Source organism: Oncorhynchus clarkii, chromosome 10 (assembly GCF_045791955.1).
Source record: "Oncorhynchus clarkii lewisi isolate Uvic-CL-2024 chromosome 10, UVic_Ocla_1.0, whole genome shotgun sequence".
In the NCBI taxonomy this organism is placed as follows: Eukaryota; Metazoa; Chordata; class Actinopteri; order Salmoniformes; family Salmonidae; genus Oncorhynchus; species Oncorhynchus clarkii.
This window is the reverse complement of record NC_092156.1, coordinates 57,214,440-57,228,795: the sequence shown is the minus strand read 5'-3', so window position 1 is coordinate 57,228,795 and position 14,356 is coordinate 57,214,440. Positions and strand designations below refer to the sequence as shown.

Sequence of the window (14,356 nt, the reverse complement as noted above, 5' to 3'; positions counted from 1 at the left end):
TTTCAAAAGCTTAGTGTAGCCAAAAATCTGATTACTGGATACTCTTGCACTCAGATTTGATGAGCTACACACAAGCGCAAATACTCATCCCATTCATTAAAATATGGGATATGCGGCCCCACCAACTACATCAGAAAAATACCTAATACTTGATCGATAAGTTTGGCACCAAGAGCATAACAGCCATCCTAAAATGCCCATACTGTTCGCATTGCATTACTGCAACACCAGCGCTACTAACAAACACTGACTCATGGAGACCTTCTAAAAGTAATATACAACAAAAAAAAAGTTTATTGTAGTTTCACAGTCATTATTTACTCACGAGACATGACAAACAGGGCAAATCAGACTCCCTTCTCTTCCATACAGGATGTGCAGGAAGCTTATTGAGGCACAAAGTGGTTGAGTCCGTAGTAGTGGTCAGTATAAAGACAGGGTAAAAAGGTTTTACAAAATAAGAAAAAACATCCATGGAACAATATCTTTCTGTTACATAATTGAAAAAAGTATGATTCTGGAAATTGGACAAAAAAAAGGTGTAGTGCAATAGGTCATTTTTCAAAATAGGGCAAGTAGAAGAACTTGAAGCCTCTTCTTCCCCGAACCGCACAGCTGATGTAAATCACATGGTACACTGAGGGAGAAGGAGAGAAAACAATAACCACACTGTTTTAATAATTTCTGTAGTAAATATATGAAGGTATAGTAGGACGTCATTGTAAAATAATAATGTGTTCTTAGCTGACATGCCTAGTTAAATAAAGGTCAAATGAAAATAGTAATGCACATGTTGCCTGTACGTTATTTAATCTGCAGATTACTTGTATCAACATACAAGTATGTGACAGTGGGGACTCCTACAGACCATTACAGGAATGTTTAAGTTAACATTCCTCCCAAATGCACAGTCTAGACATTATGATTAAAAACACAGGAGAAAAGCATGAAAGACGTGTGAAACATAAAATACATTGGACAACACAACCAAGTCAAGGTAAAGTAGCTATATACCCCCAGGAATGAAGAGAAGAAATCCAGGGACGAAGAAAATGGCACTTGAGACCCCTGTGGAAAAGGTCAAAGATCAAGTTGTCAAAGCCAACAGGAAAAGCAACAGACATCTTCACTGATTTGTGACAACACACCCCACATTAACTGAGTCTCTTACCTGCATCCGGATTCAATTGTATTACGACACCAGTGAAAATGAGAGCTGAGAGAAAGAAAACATGGAAATTGAATGAAAAGGCAATATCTCATGATAACTAACAACAGATATGAGAAGACAATGAGGAATTAATCTGAGGAAAAATTCAGGGCCAATGAATACATTACAATGGCTGACAATCGGTGGTAAAAAAAACAAGACATATCTATAAAATATAAAGCGCCGTACACAAACTAAATGTTCGACTGCAGCGTTCCCCAACCCATTCCTGGGCTCCGCGCATTTTTGTTGTTGTAGCCTAGTAATAACACACACAATTCAATGTATCAGCAAACCTTTGGTTAGTTGAATAAAGTGTGTTAGTGCTGGGCTGATACAAAAGTGTGCACACCTTGCGCATTCCCCAAGGAATGGATTGGTGAAAAACACTGTTGCAGGAGAATCATGGGAGGTGTCATTTCTTTCAGCAGAGGTGGTGTGACTTACCGACTCCAGTGACGAGGAGAAGGAATGAAGCGAGGACCACTCTTCTGTTCTTCTTAACCAGAGGATGAGACGTCCATCTGAGGAAAACGTCAGGGTTTTTGTCAGTCGTTGTGGGTGATTGAGAGTGTTGGTGTGTGAGTACATCCTTGATCTTATACATTATTGTGGGCATGGTTCAGTGTAAATGCCTTCTTGTGAATTACTGTTTGTGTGCGTAGTTAAATACCCGCAACACTGTGCAGAGAGCTGGGTGACAGAACTCAAGGTGCTGAACGACCACTGGGAGCTGCAGTAAGACAGAGTAGCAGGATCACTGAGGGGGAAAAAAATGGAATGTTGTACATCTTTATTGATAACATAGAAAACAAGGAACACACATTTACATTTGAGTATGCCATTCTCATCTAGGTAATACCAGATGCAATCACAACAAGCCAATGAAGACACACCTGATTTTGAATAAGTTATTGAAAGAGGAATTGCCATTGCTGCCTAAGACTTCTTCATTTTCCAGATTCTGTGCGAGCAGAGAGAGTAAAATGTTAGGTCACCACCACACATTACACCCTGGTATCACTTTGTGTGTGTGTGTGTATGATGGGGCATCACCTGGTACTTCAGACTGCTGCTGTGGTCGGGGGAGCCAACCACAGTGGAGGCCGGGTGAGTCTGGGGTTTGGCAAAGGACAGGGTACCGAACGTCATCTCTCCCCCCTCTCGGTCTTTCTCTCGGCCCTTCCATCCTTCTTTCTCTCCATCGGACACCCCTTCGTCCTCTCCCTCCAGCACAAACGCGTCATCGATACTGAACTGCGTTGCCATAGCTGGCGGTTGCCAGTACTCACACCTTGCTGCTGCTTTGGTTGATATACACTGTGGGTTGAGGGGAAATTCAGCAAACAATCAAAATGTACAAAAGCAGATTTTCTACCCAAAGGGCCATATATGTGGACGTCAACATAGGGCTCTGATCTATAGGCTAAACTAAAGTTATGGGTTAAGTGGATTCGTCTTGTGTTAGCTGTTCGACATGTGTGAAATAGACATCATACAGACTTTGGATTAATGATTAGCCACATTGAAGTTTAGGCTGCATGTCGTTTTCAACATAGAAAATTCTGCGATATTTGATTTTTTTTCTTCCATTCGTATGTGTAACGTTCATCTGAACTAAACAGGTCTTGCGTAAATCTTTGATAAACCAAATTGTTTACAACTCCATTCACTGTACCCTCCAACCCTGCGTTACTAGTAACGGTATCCGTTTGAAAAACGTTATAAGTGGTAGAAATAACATAAACAAAAAACGTTGCTGACGAATAATCACAAATGCGTTTGTCGTTAACGTACATTATCTGAAGCTCTGATATAAATTATTGGAAACATTTAAAAGCAACTTTTAATAGCTACTTTAGCACTGTTGCTTTGTCTACATTGTTTGGTTGCACTGCTCCGCTAACGGCTAGCAAAAACTTACTCTTTTTCAGGCGATTTAACATTGACTTTCCGTTTTCAAATAATTACATTATTTACTGTAAGCTTTTGTTTGCAATATGTCATACAATCACAGCATAGGACAGCAAAAACTTCCCAAAACTTTAGGCTTCGTATTTGCATCCGGTTCCGGATTGAACATGACTGAGTGAAAAGTTTTGGGATTCTAATACGCCCAAATGAAAAGACTCTACTAATCGATCACTGACTTGCAATGTCGATATGTCATGTACTTGGGGTAAAAAGGTATTATCCACAAAATAACACATGCATGTGTATTTTAATTCGTTCATGTTATGTTTATAGCATAACAATAAGCGTCACACGGAAATATTAGATTGATTCATATTTGTAAAAATAAAAATAATAAAAACCTGTATCAGTGCTAGTCAAGATGAATATACATAACTATACAAAAAAATACGAAGATAAACTTTAAATCATAAACAGTAATAATACTGGAAAAATATACTGAACAAAAAAAATACATGCAACATGAAACAATTTCACAAATTTTACAGAGTTACAGTTCACATAAAGAAATCAGTAAATTGAAATAAATTCATTTTGACTTAATCTATGGATTTCACATGACTGGGAATACAGATATGAATCTGATGGTCATAGATACCTTCAAAAAAGGTAGGGGCGTGGATCAGTATTTGGTGTGACAACCACTTGCCTCAGGCATCTCCTTTGCATAGAGTTGATCAGGCTGTTGATTGTGGCCTGTGGAATGTTGGCGGGAATACACTGTCGTACGTGTTGGTCCAGAGCACCCCAAACATGGTCAATGGGTGACATGTCTGTTGAGTATGCAGGCCATGGAATAACTAGTAAGTTACTCTAGAAATGACATTTTCAGCTTTAAGGAATTCTGTACAGATCCATGCTACATGGGGCCGTGCATTATCATGCTGAAACATGAGGTGATGGCGGCGGAAGAACGACAATGGGCCTCTCATCTCTGTGCCTTAAAGTTACCCACATGACGCCACATACAGTTGAAGTCGGAAGTTTACATACACCTTAGCCAAATACAAGGCTAGGGGGCACTATTTTCACGTCAAGATGAAAAGTGTGCCCAAAGTAAACTGCCTGCTACTCAGGCCCAGAAGCTAGGATATGCATATAATTGGTAAATTTGGATAGAAAACACTCTAAAGTTTCTAAAACTGTTACAAATATGTCTGTGAGTCAAACAGAACTTATTTGCCAGGCGAAACCCCGAGGACAAACCATCCAGGATTTTTTTTTTTTTTGAGGTCACTCTCTTTTCAATGGGTTTTCTCTGTGGATCTAGATTTCTATCTAGAAGGCACTTGCTTGCAGTTCCTATCGCTTCCACTGGATGTCAACAATCTTTTAAAATCGGTTGATGTTTTTCTTTTGAGTAATGAAGAAGTAGCCCTGTTCAGAACGAGGGTCACGTTTAGTGTACTGTTGTGGTGCGCAACCTGAAAGCTCGCTCCACTTTGTTTTCGTCCTGTATTGAACACATATTATCTCGTCTTAAATTTGATTGATTATTTCCATTTAAAAATACCTAAAGTTGGATTAGGAAAGTTGTTTGAAATGTTTGGATCAAGTTCACAGGTAACTAACTATATTAGATACTTTGTAGTTATGTTGTGCGAGTTGGAACCGGTGTATTTTCTGATTCAAACGTGCCAATTAAATGGACATTTTGGAGATATAACGACGGAATTTATCAAACAAAAGGACCATTTGTGATGTTTAATGGACATATTGGAGTGCCAACATTAGAAGATCTTTAAAGGTAAGGCATGAATTATATCTTTATTTCTGACTGTGGCTGGATTAATTAACAAGAAGTTAATCTTTAAACCGATGTATAACACTTGTATGATTCATGAATTATTATTATGAGTATTTCTGTTTTTGAATTTGGCGCTCTGCTATTTCACTGGGCGAAGGGATCACTAAGAAGTTAAAACTCAGTTTTTCACAATTCCTGACATTTAATCCAAGTAAAAAAATCCCTGTTTAAGGTCAGTTTGGATCACCACTTTATTTTAATAATGTGAAATGTCCGAATAAAAGTAGAGAGAATGATTTATTTAAGCTTTTGTTTATTTCTTCACATTCCCAGTGGGTCAGAAGTTTACATACACTCAATTAGTATTTGGTAGCATTGCCTTTAAACCGTTTAACTTGGGTCAAACATTTTGGATTGCCTTCCACAAGCTTCCCACAATAAATTGGATGAATTTTGGCCCTTTCCTCCTGACAGAGCTGGTGTAACTGAGTCAGGTTTGTTGGCCTCCTTGCTCGCACATGCTTTTTCAGTTCTGCCCACAAATGTTCTACAGGATTTGAGGTCAGGGCTTTGTGATGGCCACTCCATTACCTTGGCTTTGTTGTCCTTAAGACATTTTGCCACAACTTTGGAAGTATGCTTGGGGTCATTGTCCATTTGGAAGACCCATTTGCGACCAAGCTTTAACTTCCTGACTGATGTCTTGAGATGTTGCTTCAATATATTCACATCATTTTCATGCCTCATGATGCCATCTATTTTGTGAAGTGCACCAGTCCCGCCTGCAGCAAAGCACCCCCAAAACATGATGCTGCCAACCCCGTGCTTCACTGTTGGGATGGTGTTCTTCGGCCTTTGTCCTCCAAACATAACGATGGTCATTATGGCCAAACAGTTCTATTTTTGTTTCATCAGAGCAGAGGACATTTCTCCAAAAAGTATGATCTTTGTCCCCATGTGCAGTTGCAAAGCATAATATGTCATTTTTTACGGCGGTTTTGGAGCAGTGCTGTCTTCCTTGCTGAGCGGCCTTTCAGGTTGTGTGTCGATATAGGTCTTGTTTTACTGTGGATATAGATACTTTGTACCTGTTTCGTCCAGAATCTTCCCAAGGTCCTTTGCTGTTATTCTGGGATTGAATTGCACTTTTCTCACAAAAGCACGTTAATCTCTAGGAGACAGAACGCCTCTCCTTACAGGGTGGTATGACGGCTGCGTGGTCCCATGGTGTTTATACTTGCGAATTATTGTTTGTACAGATGAAAGTGGTACCTTCAGGTGTTGGGAAATTGCTCCCAAGGATGAACCAGATTCGAGGAGGTCTGCAATATTTTATCTGAAGTCTTGGCTAATTTCTTTTGATTTTCCAATGATGTCAAGCAAAGAGGCACTTAGTTTGAAGGTAGGCCTAGAAATACATCCACAGGAACACCTCCAATTGACTCATATGTTGTCAAATAGCCTATCAGAAGCTTCTAAAGCCATGACATCATTTTCTGGACTTTTCCAAGCTGTTTAAAGGCACAGTCAACTGAGTGTATGTAAACTTCTGACCCATTGGAATTGTGATGCAGTGAATTATAACTGACATAATATGTCAGTAATCAATTTTTGGAAAAATTACTTGTGTCATGCCCAAAGTAGATGTCCTAACTGACTTGCCAAAACTTTAGTTTGTTAACAAGAAATGTGTGGAGTGGTTGAAAAACGAGTTTTAATGACTCCAACCTAAGTGTTTGTAAATTTCCGACTTCAACTGTACGTGGTCTGCGGTTGAGGCCGGTTGGATGTACTGCCAAAATCTTTTAAATAATATTGGAGGTGGCTTATGGAAGAGCAATGCAAATAACATTATGGCAACAGCTCTGGTGGACATCAATACTTGACATCTGTGGCATTGTGTTGTGTGACAAAACTGCACATTTTAGAGTGTCCTTTTATTATCCCCAGCACAAGGTGCACCTGTGTAAAGATCATGCTGTTTAATCAGCTTCTTGATATGCCACATCTGTCAGGTGGATGGATTATCTTGGCAAAGGAGAAATGTTCACTAACAGGGATGTAAACAAATTTCTAGAAAACATTTAAGAGAAATAAGCCTCTGCGTATGGAACATTTCATTTTATTTTATTTCAGCTCGTGAAAGATGCGTTTATATTTTTGTTCAGTGTGTATGGGAGCTTTTGCCAAATAACCATGTGATTTTCGGTACATCAACCCGTACAAAGTGCAAACACACAAGACCACTAATCAAACAATAAACAGATAAGTCATTCGTTTTGGAGAGAGCAGGGAAGGGAATGACACACACATGCTGAATAGAAGCAGTAGATGAACCCACGCATTAGGACGTGAACCCTTTTTTTCCCCCAGTAGAGAAAATATATCGTCCTCCTTAGCCTATTTCTGATGCTGTAATATTTGCAAGTGACCTGCAGTGTGAGTACACTTTTTTAGATGCCTTTCTAAAGATCTACCGATGACTCAATCATGATAGGCCTACTGTTATAAGGATATCATGGTTAGTTACTCTAGAAATAATATTTCTGATATTGTTTGTCTATGTTGTTATAACTGCAAATGCTATGTCTAATACTTTGCTTGTTGCACTGAGAAATAAGGCATGGGTGAATGGCCCACCGGATTAGGAAAGAATGTGTGAATATGTGCCAAACGAAGCTTGCTTTTGTGTTCTATTGATTTTTTCCATTTCCACTGCCCCTTTGCCCGCTATGTCCCGCCATCCCTTCCTACCTCTTCTCTCCCCCTCTATCTTTCTTCATCTTCCCTAGATGAAGATTTCAGTCCTGTCGTGCGTCTCCCTCCTGCTCGTCTTTGAGGTAAACACAAAGAGCCAGTTTCCTGGAGAATGATTAAACACACTCTTTGTCTGAAAAGCATGCTAAATGGAGAATATCTGTTGAAAAGGCTTTTTACTCCCGGGTCCGGGTTACAAAGAGTAGGATTTCTGTTTTACATCATAATGCATATGCTATGATAATATGGACAGGGCAGACCTGTCGCTAGATCAGCAGTTCTACTCTAAGACACTTTTTGAATTCGGTCCCAGGAGTGTAGGCGTAAATCTGGTTCTGGGAAAACTGGCCCATTTTGAATTGTAATATTAATCCCTGTTCTTTTAGGACAAATGCTAATGTAGCACAGACACCTCATGTACCTTACAGCCTCCACCTTCTTGTTTGGTTGTCCTTCTCTGTCTCTCGATCCAGCTTTTCTCTTCCTCCGTTGGGGTCCTGCATGGTGTACCTGGCTCCACCCTGGTCATCCCATGTCTCCCTGGCCAAAAACAACAAAGCTTTGCTGGGGCTAAGATCACCTGGAAATACAATGACTCCCTGGTTCCAGACTACCCAGAATCCTCAGAGCAACTCAAGCTCTCCCCGGATGGCTTCTTTCTGGAAATCTCTCCTGTCAGTGTAGCCAACGAGGGGGAATATGAATGTGTGATCAAGCAGAATGATATGGAGTGGCAAAAAGTGCACATAGTCCAGGTTGATGGTGAGGACACATACTGCCACCTATTTTCATCACAACTGCCTGTGACGTGATGTAGGCCTTTCTTGAAATAGACACTCGGCTTGTGGTTTTTACACCCAACTTTATTTAAAAAAATAATGTTACAAGTAAAACTCAATCACCGGTTCACTTTGCATTATTTGTGTAAAAAGTACATTTTTATACTTAGGAATGAATCTTTGAGTCCATGTTGAGGAGAGAAACAGGACGACAACTTGAGCAGAGGGTTTAGATCACAATGAGTAAGGCATTTAGTCCATTTAAACATACAGCCCCAGAATTGTACTCTATTCAAAGATTGCAATTGTTAAAAACTGGTGAAATATGGGGCAATCGTTTTTGTTGCAGTTGAGCAAACTTTTCAGGTCAGCAAACATTGCATTCATTTTGAGGTTGGCTCCAGAAATCAACTCCACTGTTGTGCTGTCTTTCATCTTGGTGTCTATCCCTCCAGTGTCCAGCAGCTACATTCTCAAGGTAAACGAAGGGTCCACTGTGAATTTACCTTGTGAACGCCCACCATCCAGCAAAGACCAAGTCCATTGGTACAGATATGATAAAGTAATGATGAACTGCACACGGAAGCAGTTGAATCCTGCAGAGACTGGAGAAATGGTGGATGGTGACAGACTAGAATGGCTTTTTGGCCCCTTTGAAAATGATGTGACAATAACACTTTATGGGGTCAAAATGGAGGATGCTGGCATGTACTACTGTGAGACAGCTGAGGAGGGCAGAGACAGCAGCAACTTGAATACAATTGAGCTAATTGTGGAAGGTACGTTTAGCTAACCTTCTATTAAGCGCTCAAAATTTTCCTATATATACACACACACACACACGTTTGTTAAATTGGTGTAATTCACAAATGTAACATCAATTGGTTACGAATAGCCATAAATTATAATATTAGTTTGACATTTCTTTTAGCCGTGCCCACCGTTCTTCCTTACTCCTGCTTTGGGTTCATGACCCCCTGGGAATCGTGTCAAGACGAGACCAGCAGGTCGTGGGAGGCCATGCTAAAAGAATCCCTCAATGAGTTCTCCATGAAGCTTTATGCTCATCTTAGCCAATCGCAGCCCATGAAAAACCTGCTCTTCTCTCCAATCAGTATCAGCGGGGTGTTAACCCACCTGTTACTAGGTAAGAAAGAGAGGGAGGGGTTTCTTTAAAAGGGAACATGGGGAGGGGTTGTCCAAGTGCACTCATACTCTTTATTTATTTTTTAAATAAAGCAACATTCTTGATATAAACTCTTACTGTGTGAATAATAGACTCATATGGAGCCTAGTAAAATACATACTGTATCATTCTCTCTCTCTCTCCCTCTCTCTCTCTCTCATTAGGTGCTCGTGGCAAGACAAGGAGAGACATGGAGACAGCTCTCTGTCTGTCTCACGACTTCTTCTGCGTTCATTCCGAGATGAAGAAACTGAAGCTGAAACTTCGGGACACACTGAAGATGGCCTCTCAGATCTATTACAACCCCAGTACTACCAGAGCACAATTAGTACTCATGATAATTATAACTTATTCTCCAGCTATAACTCCGAATTCTCATCGTATATTGTCAATTTAACCATGAGTCGCCGACACCCCTTAACTCACTCTCCCACATTCCCTCTCTCTCCCACCTCAGACATGAAGTTGAGTGAGTCCTTTACCAACCAATCCAAGCAGTTCTACGGTGCGGATCCAGTCAAATTGACCAATATTAGTGAGGTAAACGTGGAAATGATCAACAGTTGGGTGGCGAAGCAGACAAATAATAAAATAAAAGAGCTGGTCGACTCTGTTCCTGCCCACACCGAACTGGTACTCCTCAATGCTGTGTATTTCAATGGTCAGTATTGTGTGTGTGTGTGTGTGTGTGTGTGTGTGTGTGTGTGTGTGTGTGTGTGTGTGTGTGTGTGTGTGTGTGTGTGTGTGTGTGTGTGTGTGTGTGTGTGTGTGTGTGTGTGTGTGTGTGTGGTGTGTGATCAAAGTAAGCTCTTGGTAAGCACCGATGCTCTATCTATCTGATAGACTTCATCCTATTTTAGCGGATATGGAGTTTGTGGATTGAAAACATATCTGTTTTAGGTCAATGGAAGATGAAATTTGATGAAAACTCCAAGAAGTCTCCATTTGTGAAACTGAATGGTGATACTGTGAAGGTGCCTGTCCTCTACAGTGCCAAATACAAATTGGCTATGCAATACGTCCCAGCACTGATGGCACAGGTAACCATTTTGATTACACACACCCACACCTACTTGCATAGATACACTATAGGCAGTCACACACACAATCTACATAACGTTCTGACCTTGTCGTCACCCATAGGTGGCGATGTTCCCTCTCTCTGGTGAAAGTAGCCTGTTCATTCTGCTCCCGCCCACTGCCAAGCTCTCTGACCTGCAATTGGTGGAGGGGAAGATGACGGACAGGGCAGTGAGCCAGATGGTGGAGCAGATGAATCAGGTGTCTCCCCAGGCCACCGAGGTCACTCTGCCCAAAATCAAACTGGACGTCCGGACCGAGATGAACACCCTGCTAAGGAAAATAGGTCTGTCTGTATGGATGTCATGTCTGGGTCTATCTGTCTGTCTTTTAGCTTACCTGCTGCCTGACTGCAACACTTTTGTTGCCTTTTGTTGTAGCCACCTGATTCAATTCATCACCAAGCCCTTGATTGGTTGAACTAGGTGTTTGTGCTTGGCTACGACAAACATGTGCACGACCAGATGCAGGAATAGATTTCCCCAGTTCGTTCAAGTCAACCTAAACCAACAAAACAAATTGAAATCATTTATATAACTCTGGTTTTTCTTGATTTGCCTCTCTCACTTCTCTCCCTCCCTTTCTTCGATCTCCCTCTATCCTTCCCCTTTCCCCTTCTGGCCCTCTTCACTCTCCTTCTCCATGTCCCCCTCCCCTTAATCCCCCACCTCGTTCTTCCCTTAGGTTTGTCAGAGCTTTTCGACAGCGCCAACCTGTGTGGCCTCTACCCCGACAACGAGTTGCTCCTGACGGACGCCCGCCACCGGGCCTTCCTCTCCCTGACGGAGCAAGGTGTGGAGGCTGGTGCGGCCACTTCCCTCTCTTTCTCCCGCTCCTTCTCTTCCTTCTCAGCCCTCAGGCCCTTCCTGATGATACTGTGGAGCGACCAGGCCAAGGCCCCACTGTTCGTGGGCCGAGTGACCGAGCCGTGAGAGGAGGAGGAAGAGAAAGGGAGCGAGAGTAGCATGCATATAGAAAAAGCCATGTTTGCAAAGGAAAGGACATTTGCAATAACATTAGCAGTATGATTTAATTGAGAGATTGTGCTTTTTGACGATACTGTACGGTTAATCATCAGTACGTTTCATCATGTAATATAAATCGATACAGACTCTATAATGACATGTTCATTGTAACTTCGTAGAATGACTATCAAAGTGTTTTAATATAAATGCTCGCGAGGGCCCGCTGTAGGTTGTCACAAAATGCATGACTTATCAAAGAATAAAAGGTGACATCTCTCCACATGTGGTATGGAAATCTTTTTGTTGGACAAATGTGCCATTTAAATCACTCTTCTGTCCAACAACGTACACAGTAAGCCACTCAAACGGGTTCAGTTTATTTTGAGAAGTAGTTCCACAAATTCACCACAGAATGGCAATCACACCGTATGTTCCACATAGAGATTGACAGTACAGGATGTCAGTGAGTACACAGGGATGCTGTAACAATAGTCCTTTCCCTCCACCCTGTCTCCCCATTCCATGTCATTAAAGGAAGACAATGTCAATATCTATGACAATAAAGGTTTTAAAGCAACGGCAGAACCGAGAAAAGCATAAAATTGAGCAAGTTACCCTGAATAATCCCTTATTTCTTTCTTACAAACAGTAAATTACCAACCAACGAGTACACAGCAGCGATGATAGCTGTAACAGATTTGATTGATGATACCATGTCAATGATATCAACCAGAAAGAAATTGCCATTGATTAATGTTAGTTACAATGTTAGTTACATATGCATATACAGTGGGGAGAACAAGTATTTGATACACTGCCGATTTTGCAGGTTTTCCTACTTACAAAGCATGTAGAGGTCTGTACATCAATGATCATGAGGAAGGTGAGGGATCAGCCCAGATCTACACAGAAGGACCTGGTCAATGACCTGAAGAGAGCTGGGACCACTGTCTCAAAGTAAATCATTAGTAACACACTACGCCACGATGGATTAAAATCCTGCAGCGCACGCAATGTCCCCCTGCTCAAGCCAGGGCATGTCCAGGCCCGTCTGAAGCTTGCCAATGGCCATCTGGACGATCCAGAGGAGGAATGGGAGAAGGCCATGTGGTCTGATGAGACAAAAATAGAGTTTTTTGGTCTAAACTCCACTCGCCGTGTTTGGAGGAAGAAGAAGGATGAGTACAACCCCAAGTACACCATCCCAACCGTGAAGCATGGAGGTGGAAACAACATTCTTTGGGGATGCTTTTCTAAAAAGGGGACAGGACGACTGCACCGTATTGAGGGGAGGATGGATGGGGCCATGTATCGCGAGATCTTGGCCAACAACCTCCTTCCCTCAGTAAGAGCATTGAAGATGGGTCGTGGCTGGGTCTTCCAGCATGACAACGACCCGAAACACACAGCCAGGGCAACTAAGGAGTGGCTCCATAAGAAGCATCTCAAGGTCCTGGAGTGTCCTAGCCAGTCTCCAGACCTGAACCCAATAGAAAATCTTTGGAGGGAGCTGAAGTCCGTTTTGCCCAGCGACAGCCCCGAAACCTGAAGGATCTGGAGAAGGTCTTTATGGAGGAGTGGGCAAAAATCCCTGCTGCAGTGTGTGCAAACCTGGTCAAGAACTACAGGAAATGTTTGATCTCTGTAATTGCAAAAAAGGTTTCTGTACCAAATATTAAGTTCTGCTTTTCTGATGTATCAAATACTTATGTCATGCAATAAAATGCAAATAAATTATTTAAAAATCATAAAATATGATTTTCTGGATTTTTGTTTTAGATTCCGTCTCTCACCGTTGAAGTGTACCTATGATAAAAATTACAGACCTCTACATGCTTTGTAAGTAGGAAAACCTGCAAAATCTGCAGTGTATCAAATACTTGTTCTCCCCACTGTATATGACAATCTTTACACATGCAATTTATATTAGAATGTTAAGATGCATACGTTTTTTTGTTGTCACATGATGAACAAAGTCAAGTTCGCTAGACCGACAACATATCAAAATAAAAGGTAGAGATAGAGAGAATCTGAGTGAAAATAAACCACCAGATCACCTGAACAAGAGAAGAAACATCTCCCATTGTTACATCAGAACTTCAAGCCTGGCTTCCCATGATGAGGAATATCCCGGAGAGGGAAGTACATACATACTAAGTAACTTGTAGAATAGACACCGGCTTGAATGCGGTTTTAACCAATCATCTTTCAGGATTAGACCCACCCGTTGTATACATATGCAGTATTACATACATAAAAAACCTTGAATGCATCTTTGACAACATATCACATAGTGACATCGGCGATGTTTATCATTTTATGATTCATTTCACTGTTGTTGCTGCGCGTGGAGAGGCTTCCTGTGTCGTCATTGGTGTGCATAGAGAAGAACAGATTCCGCGCTCTCCACTCCACCGCCATCTTTTTCAAGGTCAATCAACGTGTGTTCTTGGTGACCGTGAAAGACTTAGACGAGGTCAACTTCTCACTCGTCGTTTCAGAGTTCAGTCCCTAGCTTTGACGATCCATGATCCATGTCACAGTCCCTCTAGTCACGGGATTGTCACCGTCTTAGTGGTTCTTCCTGGATAGCTCCTCTCTCTCGGTGGCCATCTTCCAGAGATAGTTTTCCCCTCCCCTCTCTGCTGGTTCCATTCT

At 41.6% G+C, this 14,356-nt stretch overlaps 2 protein-coding genes across 4 annotated transcripts; one reads left to right on the top strand and one right to left on the bottom strand.

Moving 5' to 3' along the window:
• Positions 1-271: 271 nt before the first annotated feature.
• Positions 272-3,311, bottom strand: LOC139418821 (transmembrane protein 134-like). 3 transcript variants are annotated; one of them, XM_071168548.1, is made up of 8 exons: positions 3,135-3,311; positions 2,267-2,530; positions 2,107-2,174; positions 1,884-1,970; positions 1,658-1,734; positions 1,172-1,216; positions 1,015-1,068; positions 272-637 (listed from the first exon to the last, which is right to left on the bottom strand). In XM_071168548.1, exons 2-8 carry the CDS (start codon positions 2,477-2,479, stop codon positions 555-557), a joined length of 627 nt encoding a protein of 208 aa, XP_071024649.1. In that variant the 5' UTR covers positions 2,480-2,530; positions 3,135-3,311; the 3' UTR covers positions 272-554. The 3 variants fall into 3 exon arrangements, with proteins under 3 accessions (XP_071024649.1, XP_071024651.1, XP_071024650.1); XM_071168550.1 differs by having other exon boundaries at positions 1,884-1,943; XM_071168549.1 differs by having other exon boundaries at positions 3,220-3,241.
• Positions 3,312-7,170: 3,859 nt separating this feature from the next.
• On the top strand, positions 7,171-11,978 carry LOC139418819 (plasma protease C1 inhibitor-like). Its single transcript, XM_071168546.1, has 10 exons — positions 7,171-7,370; positions 7,724-7,771; positions 8,162-8,450; positions 8,923-9,246; positions 9,399-9,614; positions 9,818-9,961; positions 10,111-10,314; positions 10,554-10,693; positions 10,797-11,019; positions 11,418-11,978. Exons 2-10 carry the CDS (start codon positions 7,724-7,726, stop codon positions 11,663-11,665), a joined length of 1,836 nt encoding a protein of 611 aa, XP_071024647.1. The 5' UTR covers positions 7,171-7,370; the 3' UTR covers positions 11,666-11,978.
• Positions 11,979-14,356: the final 2,378 nt, after the last annotated feature.

Excerpts from the sequence above, each read along its gene's own strand:
- LOC139418821 (XM_071168548.1), bottom strand. The coding sequence starts at position 2,479 with ATGGCAACGCAGTTCAGTATCGATGACGCGTTTGTGCTGGAGGGAGAG. Across the intron at positions 1,971-2,106 it reads AATAACTTATTCAAAATCAG|TGATCCTGCTACTCTGTCTT; the intron begins GTGTGTCTTCAT and ends TTTCCCCCTCAG. Across the intron at positions 638-1,014 it reads TCTTCTCTTCATTCCTGGGG|TGTACCATGTGATTTACATC; the intron begins GTATATAGCTAC and ends CTTCTCCCTCAG.
- LOC139418819 (XM_071168546.1), top strand. The coding sequence starts at position 7,724 with ATGAAGATTTCAGTCCTGTCGTGCGTCTCCCTCCTGCTCGTCTTTGAG. Across the intron at positions 8,451-8,922 it reads GCACATAGTCCAGGTTGATG|TGTCCAGCAGCTACATTCTC; the intron begins GTGAGGACACAT and ends CTATCCCTCCAG. Across the intron at positions 9,962-10,110 it reads TCAGATCTATTACAACCCCA|ACATGAAGTTGAGTGAGTCC; the intron begins GTACTACCAGAG and ends CTCCCACCTCAG.